The 12,427-nt window shown below is 25.4% G+C and overlaps 1 protein-coding gene across 1 annotated transcript; it reads right to left on the reverse strand.

Moving 5' to 3' along the window:
* Positions 1–1,429: 1,429 nt before the first annotated feature.
* Positions 1,430–4,167, reverse strand: LOC111285012 (tubulin alpha-3 chain). Its single transcript, XM_022874221.2, has 5 exons — positions 3,897–4,167; positions 3,480–3,694; positions 3,200–3,399; positions 2,429–2,937; positions 1,430–2,048 (listed from the first exon to the last, which is right to left on the reverse strand). The coding sequence occupies exons 1-5, from the start codon at positions 4,007–4,009 to the stop codon at positions 1,736–1,738; spliced, it is 1,350 nt and encodes a 449-aa protein (XP_022729956.1). The 5' UTR covers positions 4,010–4,167; the 3' UTR covers positions 1,430–1,735.
* Between the last annotated feature and the right edge of the window lie 8,260 nt (positions 4,168–12,427).

Genomic DNA, 12,427 nt, shown 5'->3' on the forward strand with positions numbered 1-12,427 from the left:
TTTTTGCTATGTTTTTCAAGTTTTCAATGTGTTTGATCCATTTTCAATAGATAAAATGTTAGTTAATAAGCTGTTTGTTTGATTTTTAAAAAAGAAAAATGGTGGAATATGTCTTTCAAAGTTTGAAAAATTTTAGTATTTAATTCATTTTTCTTATGTTTTCACATGCAAATCTTATTTGTAATTTAGTTTTGTGAATACCTAAATTTGTAATTAGTTTGTTCTCTTGTCATGCACATGTCACATGTATCAAATACTTATATTTTTCCCAATGACATTGTTGTAATTTATTTTGGTCACATGCATTTTCTCATGAAATCTCAAATTTAAAATCTTAAACTCTAAACCCTAAACCTTAAATATTAAATCATAAACATTAAACCTAAACATTAAATCTTAAATCCTAAATCTTAAACTCTAAACTCTAACTTAAACCTAAAATCTAAACACTAAATCTTAAACACTAAATCTTAAACTTTAAACTCTAACCTAGACCCAAACCTTAAACCGACCCACAAAGCCTAAAACAACCATTAGCCCTCATTCATATATTTACATTTCATTTTACTTTGTTACATGCATCCTTGAATTGTCCTACATCCATATCATGTCATTCATATCATGTATTCATTATACATTATGTTTTTGTGTGTCATGCATTTGTTTTAAAAAAATAAGTTTTTAAAGTAAAATATTTTTAAATAAAATAATATCTTAAGTAAATATAATCATTAAAATCGAACCTAAATATAAAATAACTCTATGTTGTGAGATAATTTAAAAATTCTTAAATTAAAGATATTTTTAAAAATCTACCTAAATATAAAAAAGTGAAAAAAATATCTTGATACTTAAGTTTTTTTTTTATTTATTTTGATTCATAAATAAAATGCTTTGTTTTCAAAAAGAAAAAAATTCAAGTTTTTTTTTTTATGAATTAAAAAAAAAGAATTAATTTCTAATTACTAAAATAGAATCATTTTTAACCAAAGTTTAAAAATAACATGCAATTAATTTAACTAAAATTTCAAGATAACATATAATTAATTGATATCATTTTTTAAATACACTAAAAAAGTACTATTATTCCCCTACACGTAATCGATTGATTTCACAAACGTTAATTTGTTGTTTTTATAAAACTTTTAAAAATTTTTATGTTTTATTAAAAAGATAAAATATTTTTAGATGATCAATCACACGTTAAAAAAAATTAATGACGACTCTTTATTTTAATTTTTATCGAAAATGCTTTTTAAAGCCCCATTTTTTCTCATTCCCCATTCGTCCCGTGCTCAAGTCACCATCCCCGACCGCGAATCATCTCGACACAACACAACTCTAAGCATCACTTCATTGATAGCAAAAAGAGGCTTTACAGAGATTGTAGACATAATTTGGCAGACATCATCCATAAATATGACAGTGCTAAACAAGAAAACAGAATAATAGATTATATGGCTACTTATGTTCTTATGAAGCATCTTTCATAAGTAAAAGACAAACAGTTCTAACAAAATGACATGCAACACAACCCTAAATATTACTTCATTCATAGCATAAAAAGACTCAAGACAGATGGGCAGAATTTGACAATCTTGCAGCACACAGGAAGATAGACAGTTCTACACAAGAAGACAGAACGATAGGAAGGACATAAGGAAAAGGGGGGGGGGGGGGGAATACGCTCACACACTGAATTGATCTTCAAAGCAAATGCTTTTGCATAAGTACATCAATAGTCTTCACCTTCCTCTTCATCATCTACACCTTCAGCACCAACTTCTTCATAATCTTTCTCTAGTGCAGCCAGGTCCTCACGTGCTTCTGAGAATTCACCTTCTTCCATGCCCTCACCAACATACCAATGGACAAAAGCTCTCTTCGAGTACATGAGATCAAACTTGTGGTCAATGCGTGCGAACACCTCCGCAACTGCTGTATTATTGCTTATCATGCAAACAGCTCGCTGCACCTTAGCAAGATCTCCTCCAGGTACAACAGTTGGGGGCTGATAGTTAATACCACATTTGAAGCCAGTTGGGCACCTGCACATCCAAACAAACTTTTTCAGACAAAAGGGCAATCTTTAATATATTATGCTACTGTACATAAGCAATAAATATGCCTGCATTAACCCCTTAGCATTTCATAACCTCCTAAAGCAATAAATCTAGATATCCTAGCATATTGCTGGTGTGGCAAGAGACGCATATGAGGTTGCATGAATCAAACTCCACAAAACAAAATTTGGCGCCAAGTTACTGTTCCTAAAGTATTGGAGCATTAAAAGAGGAAAAAGAAACGATGACCAGGACAATTTGAGTTTCAGCAAAAGAGATCTAGAAAGTAATAATCAAAACCAATTTTTCTAGCCATTGAACTACTGAAGCAGAGCTTTGCATCCTTCTATACCAGATTCTCTTACCAGTCAACAAACTGCACAGTCCTCTTGGTTTTGATAGTAGCAACAGCAGCATTAACATCCTTGGGGACAACATCTCCTCGATACATGAGGCAGCATGCCATGTACTTCCCATGCCTAGGATCACACTTCGCCATCATGCTTGAAGGCTCAAACACTGCGTTTGTGATCTCAGGAACTGATAATTGCTCATGGTATGCTTTCTCAGCTGAGATAACTGGTGCATATGAAGAGAGCATGAAATGGATGCGGGGATATGGAACAAGATTGGTTTGGAACTCTGTAATGTCCACATTGATGGCTCCATCAAACCTTAAAGAAGTTGTTAAGGATGATATGATTTGAGATATCAATCGGTTCAAATTGGTGTAAGTTGGCCTCTCAATATCAAGGGATCTCCGGCATATGTCATAAATAGCTTCATTGTCCAAGAGCACAGCCACATCTGTGTGCTCAAGAAGGGAATGAGTGGACAGAACGCTATTGTAAGGCTCCACAACTGCTGTTGAGACCTAAGAGTTTAACAAAAAAAATCCAAAGGTCAGTCCTACACAATTTAGTCAAATTTTTTTCTTACCATTTAAAAAAAATAATTGTGCTTAAAATAAAAAATTGCATGGTAAAGTTAAAATAATGCTACATAAAAGTTTCAAAGGCTAAATATAAAGCATAGCTATAGCAAGCTGAAATGCAATTGCCACTGGCTTTTCAGCCATCCATGTTATTAAAAAGTCATAATATTCATGAGTTAGAAGTATCAAAACAGGTAAGTACTTGCGGTGAAGGATAGATGGTGAACCCTAGCTTTGACTTCTTTCCGTAATCTACAGACAAGCGCTCCAACAACAAAGACCCCAGACCAGAACCAGTTCCACCTCCGACAGCATTAAACACCAGAAAGCCTTGCAAACCAGTGCAGTTGTCAGCTAACTTCCTAACTCGATCAAGGCAGAGATCGACAATTTCCTTACCAACTGCAAAACAGAAGCGGAATCAGAATAAGCCAACAAGAACAAACAATACCAAGAGCCTCGAGGGAAATGATGTTTATTACTTGTATAGTGGCCTCTGGCAAAATTATTGGCAGCATCTTCCTTGCCAGAAATAAGCTGCTCAGGGTGGAAAAGTTGTCGGTAAGGGCCAGTCCTAACTTCATCGATAACAGTGGGTTCCAGATCAACAAAGACAGCTCTAGGAACATGCTTTCCTGAACCCGTTTCGCTGAAGAAAGTGTTGAATGCATCATGTGCCACACCCACAGAGCTGTCACTGCAATCACCATTAAACTTCTTCAGTAAAACACAGTAGCAATACCATTACCCGAAGGGAGTAAAAGGAGAGAAAAAGCAACTATTATTCCTTTACTGGACTCGATCTTTTGTCATCCCTAAAATTGATTCAGATCTTTGTTAAAGGGGAAATGGGTTTTCAATTTTGATCTCAAAAAGAAAATAAAAGAAGAAAACAAAACCTGGGCATCATTCCATCAGGGTGGATTCCATGTTCAAGACAGTATAGCTCCCAGCATGAATTCCCAACTTGAATCCCAGCTTGCCCTATATGGATGCTTATAATCTCTCTCATCTCTCTCCTTTTTCTTTCTTCCTTTTGTCAAAATAAGTGACTATGGATCTGATCTGATCTTTATCTGATCTAACAAACTAGAAGAATGGAAGGCAAGGAAAGGACCAAAATTAAAAGAAGATGGAAACATACAAAATAAATTTTAACTAATGGGATTTGATGATTTTTTGGCTTCCGCAAATGATATAAGGGTTGGGCGCCAGCCTTTTCCTGGGGCCCAAGTTTTTGGTACCCGACTCAGTTTTTTGATTTTGAATAATAATAAGATTAAAATATTTAGTAATAAGAGTGTAATCGATTGAATTCGAGTTAATGCAGTATTAAATTTGAGTTTAAATTCAATTCAAAATTTGAGATTCAAAATTTAATTTAAACTCGATCAAATTTTATTTTTTTAATTCGAACTCTATTCAAAATAAAAAGTAAATTACTTGAATTTGTTTAATTACGTTCGATTACTATGTAAAAATAAGTTCGATTTTTTCATATTCAACAAAAGTTTAATTATTTGTACTCGATATCGAGATCAAGATATTTTATTAATTAAAATAATAAAAATATATTTAAATATAAAAACTCGATTAGGCTCGTGAGTTATTTGAATCAGATATAAAAATACTTAAACTCGACTCGATCGATGAATCAAGCTACTTGAGCTCGAGCTCGACTCGATAATAATCGAATTGAATTTGAGTTTTATTCGAATTGAACCCGAGTAACTTACGAGTACTAATGTATAATTTACACTCTTATCTTATAAAATGATAATATGATATTTTAAATACAGATACATTTTTGTTACATTAACATACTTTTTTAAAAAAAATTTATAAATTAAATTATTAAAATATTTATCTCACAAAGTTTATAATTTTCAAAAATTCATTTTTGAAAAATCATAATACATTTCATAAATACATTTTTGAGAACTTATAAAAGAAATTAAACTTTTACGAAAAATTATATAAAAAAAGAAATTTTGTTAAAATTATTTGTAAATAAGTAAAATGAAAAAAGTTATTATTAAAAATTATAAATTTTTAAAATTAATAAAAAATTACTTTTATTATTTTCATATTAGACAAAAGAATAATGTCTTATGAAATCCTAAGTAAATTAAAGATAAAATAACAAATATAATTTTTTATAAATTTAAAATTTATTATTTTTTAATAAATATTATTTATCGATTATTAAAAGTTTATAATAGTTTTAATTAAACTAAATTTCTTAGTGAAGTCTCTCCATATATTTAGCACGATGAATTTCTCTAATTAGTATGTTAGATTTTGATAAAATTTTATAGTATTCAGTAGTATTACTTATATTGCCTCTTTATTCATAAGTAATCAATATTGATTAAGAAAATCTTCAACTTCAAGTTAGTACTAATTATTCCAACACCCTTCTTACTGGTTTTCAAATTCATGTAAGACCGAGGACATGACAATAATGATTTTGTAGCATTTTGACAAAATTGTGTAATATTTAGTAATATTACTTATATAATTTTAAAGAGTTTCAACTCTTATTTGCTGATCAAATCTGATAATTCTTTCATCACCTTTGATAACATCAAAAGACAAAATATTTAGTTAAAACTTTATAAAATTTTATTTTTTTCTCCAAAATTAAAATAGTAAAAGTAATTTTTTATTAATTTTAAATTTATATTTTTTAATACTAATTTTTTTATTATACTAATTTATAAATAATTTTAACAAAATTTTATTTTTTTGTAATTTTTCATAACTTTTCACTTTTCCACCTTCAAAAATGCATTTATGAAAAGTGTTAGATATTCGAAAACTTGTAAGAACGATATTTAAGTAACTTCACTTAAAAAAATTTTGAAAAAAAAAGTGGGATATATTTAGAAAATAGGTGGGGTGTATTTAGAATTCTCCAATAATAATTTTCAAATTTGGATAATAAATTTACTATTAGTGTTGGATTCAGGTTAGCTTTAGGTAACATTCCTTTATTATCTAATACATTTAACTATTTACATAAGTAAATATGTAAAATTTTATAGTTGAAAAAAAAAATTGAATCGTAACAAATGATCCTTCTTCTTAATAGCACTATTGGGTGAATTAATCTTATATTATGTAATAAATTGATACACAAATATACTTATATTTTCACTTAAAAATTTAATTATCACATGTAATAAAATATAATAATAAATTATTTATAAAAATAATAAATAATAAAACAAATTATTAAATTAATAAAATTTTCATATTAAGTAAACATGCAACTTTTAATGTATAGACATACATGATATTTTAGTACAATATACAAATCTTAACGTTTTAATATATATACATGCACGTATATAATTATATAAATATTTATTAGTCTTTTGTAACTTGATTAAGGAATGAAGTATAGGATAAATAATACACTTGTTATATTTTTTATTTTTATTTTTTAAAAAATAAAATCTATTATATTTCATCTTAAGAGTTATATTAAAAAATAAAATCTATTATATTTCATCTTAAGAGTTATATTAATATTTATCTTTTTTATTTGTGTAGGATCATGTTCAATGGCTAATTCAAATTGCACATTTATTGTTGAGAAAGAGGAATAATTTTTCATAAGTTGACGGAAGTAAGTTTTATGATTGTTTCAATTTATGAAATAGATGTATCAAGTTGATTGTTTCTTTATCAAATATTTAAATTAATGTGTTTAATTTCATAAACGTTTTTTTATTATCTAAGTTATGGTTTGTTCTATTTTTGAAGTTGTTTGCTATTAATTAAGAATTGTTCGTTATATTTTAAAAGTTGTTTGTTATTAATTAAAATTGAATTTAAATTTTAAATTTATTTTTTTATTTTATTTCTTCAAAAAAATTTAACTAATTGAGTATTTAAGAGATTCGAATTTTAAGAGATTTGAATATTATAATTAGTAGTGTTCATTTAATCATATTAGGGTTTAAATAGTAATACTCAAATTTAATCTAATCATTCAAATATCGTGAAAATTAATAGGGTTTGAATACGGGTGCCAAAAAAAGAATAGGTATGTGATTCATCATCATTTTTTTCCTCATTTATTTTAAGAGAAAAAAATTAAATATTCTATCTCACATTGTTTTAGTTTAATTTTTAAGAATCAAAACTTTTTAATTTTGATTTTATTTTATTTTAAATATATTAATAATTAAAATATAAATTTTTTAAAAATATAGAATAAGGAATTTTTCAAATATAATTTTATGGAATAATTAATTTAATAGATATTTATAATATAGATGATCAAAGTTAATAAAATCTGATCATAAAATATCAAACCGAACATATATATAGAGATATTGTAGATTTCAACAAGAGCCTGCCACGTATTAGACATTTGGTTTGTCACGTGACAGTTTCTTGATTTTTATATTTTTTATTTTTTGTTACGAGACCCGCTTACTTTTTTTAATTTTTAAAATGTGTGGGATTCACTCATTCACCTCTTTCTTTTGTTTTGCGTGTGGAACCCCCACCTTGGTATTTTTTCCTTTCGTTTTTTTTCTTTTTTATTTTGTGAGGTTAATTTGCTTTTTATTTTTAAAATGTTTTTAAAGCTGTGGGGCCCTCTTTTTTTTTTTGTCAATTTTTTTGGGTCTAGGATCACACCTTGGTTTTTTTTTTTTCCTCCCGGTTTTTTATTTAATATTTTTTCCAATTTTATTATATTTAATAATTTTGAAAATATAAAAAATATATTTTTAAAGATATGTTTGTGTGGGAGTTATTTATATCAAACAATTTTCTTTTCTTTTATTTTTCTTACTTTTTTCTACTTCTTCCTTTTTTAGTTTTTTCAAAAAATTTAAATTTTTTAGTTTTAATTTTATTTTGAAACTCACTTTCTAACATTGTATATCACAAATTTGATTTTTTCTTTTTGATTTTTATATAATTGATAAACTGTTTTTTAAATTTAATTTTTTTAAGACCAGCTTTATAACAATGATGTACACTATGTCAAGCCATTTGATTTTATTCATTTTTTTATTTTTTATTTTTTTGCTAACTTTTTTAATATTTAATAAATATTTTTTATATTTTGCCCATTGAATATTATTATTAAAAATATATGTTTTTTTTAATTTCATCATTTTAAAGAAAATTATATTAGTAGATGTGTTGGCATCACATCATAATTTGATTTTTTACTCTTTTTGGTCTTTCTTTTTTTTGTTTTTTTAGTTTGTTTTTTAATTTATAATATAAATTTTTCAATAAAAGCTCATCATTCTAACATTGCATGCGAACTTAACTTGTTTCCTTCTTTTTGCTTTTCATCTTTTTTTTTTTCCTTTTTTTGAGGCTTTTTTTTAATTAGATCATTTTACAAAAACCAACGACTGAGTATATATAGCCTAATTTCGTTATTCTTTTTGCTTTTCAGTTTTTTTAATTAGAAGCATTTTTTAATAAAAGAAATTGGTAAACCAATTTTTGAAGAAAAAGATCAATGTGCATGTATATGATACAACACATGTATTCAATAGATTTCGATTCGTTTAAATTTAATAAATGTATTTTTTCTAAAATTGAAATTGATTCGAGTTTTTTTTTTTTAAAAAATACGAGTCAAGTTGGATTCAAGTTTAAGGTGTTTTGTCCAATTTGGATATATATATATATATATATATGTTTTATTATTTCATTTTATTTTATATGTATATATAAAAAATATTATTTAATACCTTAATTTAATGAATCTACATTTCATCTCCATTTGCCTACTTTTTTTTTTACTTTTTTTGCCATTCCCTTTAATTTTTTTTAAAAAAATTACCTTTTTTAGATTAAATCAATTTTGTAAACAAAAAATCAATAGATGTAGAATGACAAAACAATTCATATCTCATTAATTTCTATTTGGCCCGAGCCAATATGCATCTTTTTTTTAAAATTTGAATCAAATCGATGTATACCATTTTTAATATTAAGGTCAGATTGAATGGCGATTTAGAGTCTTTTATCATGTTTTGAGTATATATAAAATTATATTTTTAATTATTAATTTTATTTTATATTTATGTATTATTATATAAATAAAATTATTGTTTAATATCTTTATTTAATATAAATACTATATTTATACATAATTAAAATTTAATTCATCGTGTATTCAATCATCTTATAAATAAATCATGTATATGTATGAATATACAATATGTGTCACCTGCATTATTTTTATCTTTTTTAGGCTAATATGTTTAATATCTTAAAATTTTTTAAAATATATTGGACCTACCTTTAAATGTTTTTTTTTTCCCTTGGCCCTATCTGTTTTTGTTTTTAAATATGAAACTTGCATTTTTCCTATAAGGCTTACTTTGATGATTTTTTTTTTTTCAGTTTAAAATTTTATATGTATTTTATTAAAATTCTTTTTTCAATGCGATCCAGTTTTTTAACTTTTTTCATTGAACTTTTTTTTTTCTAGATTTTTTTTATATCACATGTAATTTTTTTATTTTTTAAAATATTCATAAATATCTTTTTTTTATAACCAACATTATATCAAATTTTATCCATTTTCTTTTTGTTCTCCTTTTTTGGAGAAGATTCGATAAATATTTAAATATTTCTTTTTTATCACATGTTTTTTTTTTTAGTTTTAAATTTTTTCTCCTTTTTTATATATTTAATAATTAAAATGTTAAATTTAATTTTTTATGATTGACTTGATCTCAATGGTATATCACATGCTACATTATTTGATTTTTTTTCTTTTGCTTTTTAATCTTTTTTTCTATTTACTTTATTTATTTATTTAATAAAAAATTGGAATTTTTTTAAAAACTTAAGACTTATTTTATATTATTATTACAATATATATTTCTCATCGATTTTTTATTTTATTCTTTTCAAAAAAAAGAAAGAAATTGGCGAATATGTTGACATTACAACGGGATTTGGGTTTATTTTTTGGTTCTTTTAAGATTTATTTTTTGGTTTGAGACACACTTGATATCAAGTTTATATTGCATATTTGCTTTTTTTTGTTCTTTTTTTTATTTTTCAATTTTATTTAATATTTTTGTGACTTTTTTTATGCTATATATATCTCACGTATCCAGTCATTTTCTTCTTTTTATTTTTTAAATTTACTTAATGTTTAATAATATATTTTTTAAAATATTTTAAATATTTCTAAAGAAGTGGGTTTCATTTAATATTATTGCTTTAGTATTTATACTTTTATTTGATAATTTAAAAAAGATCTTACGAAAGTTCATCGTCACATCATGATTTAATTTTTGTTCCTTTTTCAATCTTTTTTTTAAATCCTTTATATATCTTTATTTTTATTATTTCATTTCATTTTATATTTATATATATGTATTATATTAATAAGATTATTATTTAATACCTTAATTTAATAAATTCACTTTTTATTTTTTTTTGTTTTTATTAAATTAATTTGATTAAAAAATAGAGGTCCATTCAGATATTCACGTCGTAACTCTATTCACTTTTTTCCTTTTGCTTTTTAAAATTTTTTTTTATTAGATCTATTTTATAATAAAATGGTGTCAATTAATAGATATATCAAAACAATTTATATCCAACAAGTTTGATCCAACTAGATTAGATAAAGGGGTAAATTTTTTTTAAATCGAGTTTAACTTGAATCAAGTCACTTTTTTTAAAGAAAAGGAGATAAGGGAGAAGCATGCTTATAGTATTCTGTTAACCAATTTTAAAGTATATATAGAAGTATATATTTTATTTTTAATTATATATATTATATTAATAAAGTGATTATTTGATACCAAAATTTAAGAATTAATATTTTAAGCTTAATAAAAGTGTCTATATGACATTTCTATGAGCTCTTATATTTTTATTTCTTTACTTTTTCTTTTTCCTTTTCCTTTTTTTCTTTTTTTTTTATTTTTTAATTTAGATAACTTCTATAAAAAAAATTCAAATCAAAATAATAATATTTCATCCTTTTTTGTTACCTTTCGCTTTTTTGTTTTTAAATTAGGTGAATTTTGTAATAAAAACTATCACAACGTACGAGTTCAGAAACCCAACTGCTTGATGTGGAAATAAAAAGCAATTTAAGAAATTCTCAAAACTAATGGAGTTGCTCCCATTTTTTTTAAAGTGTGATTGATCACCTAAAAAGTTTATTATTTTAATAAAACATTAAAATAAGTTTAAAATTTATTAAAAAGATGTTTTGATTTTCAAAAACAATGTTGGGTTTAAGAGTTCGATTATACGTGAAAAAATATTAGCATCCTTACAATGCCTATTAAAAATGGTACCAATTGATTACATGTTATCCTCGAATTTTTGTAAACATAGTTATAACTTTAATATTTGTAAATTAATTCCTTAAATTTTATTTATTTCTTCCAAAATTATTTCTTGAAAACAAATCACTTTGAGTTTTATGTTTTACAAACAAATTTTTTTTTGAATTCTTGAAAAGAAAACCAACTATTTTGGATCAAGATGAAAAATTCTAAGTATTGAAACACCTCTTTCATTCCTCTATGTTTAGGCAAAATTTCAAAAATGTCCCTAACTTCAAGAGTTTTCAAGATTCCCCACAAAACTAAGATAGTATTTCGCATAAATGATAACTATTGAGAATCTCCCTATAAACAATATTTCAAGGGTTATTTTTTACTTGAAATATTACCTTATTTTATTTTATTTTTTCAAAAACAACATTTTTTTAAAATATTTTATTCATAAAACATGAAAGTGATATGCATGAACAACATGATATATAATACACGCATAACAATCAAAGAGAGAATGATAGATATAAATGCATGAATGTAATGGCAACTCAGGCATGTTAATGCATGTAACAATTTATTAAAATGAAACCCAAATGCATGACAATGAGTCTAGGGTTGGCTTTTAGGGTTTAAGGAATTAATTTTAGTTTGGGGTTTAAGTTAGAGATTTGAGTTCAAGTTTAAGGTTTGCGGTTAGTTTGGGGATTGTTTAAAATTTTTGTGCTTGGTTTAGTTTTAGGGTTTGGGGTTGGTTTAAGGTTTAGGTTTGGTTTAAGGTTTGAGGTGAGGGTTTCAACTAGTTTGGGGATTGGTCTTAATTTAAGATAAGGTTTAAGGGTTAGGAATTGGTTTAGGATTGGGTGGATTGGTTTAGGATTGGGTAATTTGGTTTAAGGTTTATGTTTAGGAGTTTCATTTAGGGTTTAGGAATTTCATTTATGGTTTAGGGATTAGTTTAGGTTTAAGCTAGGGTTTGAGATTTGGTTTAGGGTTTAGGGATTGGTTTAAGGTTTAGGGATTGGTCTAAGGTTTTAGGATTGGCTTTAGGGTTTAAGGGTTTGGTTTAGAGTTTGAAAATTTGGTTTAGGGTTCTATGATTGGTTTAGGATTTATGGTTTAAGAGTTTG

Source organism: Durio zibethinus, chromosome 6 (assembly GCF_047325235.1).
Source record: "Durio zibethinus cultivar Kanyao isolate XHJ-2024 chromosome 6, ASM4732523v1, whole genome shotgun sequence".
NCBI classification, from domain to species: Eukaryota; Viridiplantae; Streptophyta; class Magnoliopsida; order Malvales; family Malvaceae; genus Durio; species Durio zibethinus.

Excerpts from the sequence above, each read along its gene's own strand:
- LOC111285012 (XM_022874221.2), bottom strand. The coding sequence starts at position 4,009 with ATGAGAGAGATTATAAGCATCCATATAGGGCAAGCTGGGATTCAAGTT. Across the intron at positions 3,695-3,896 it reads CCTGATGGAATGATGCCCAG|TGACAGCTCTGTGGGTGTGG; the intron begins GTTTTGTTTTCT and ends TGGTGATTGCAG. Across the intron at positions 2,938-3,199 it reads CCATCTATCCTTCACCGCAA|GTCTCAACAGCAGTTGTGGA; the intron begins GTACTTACCTGT and ends TTAAACTCTTAG.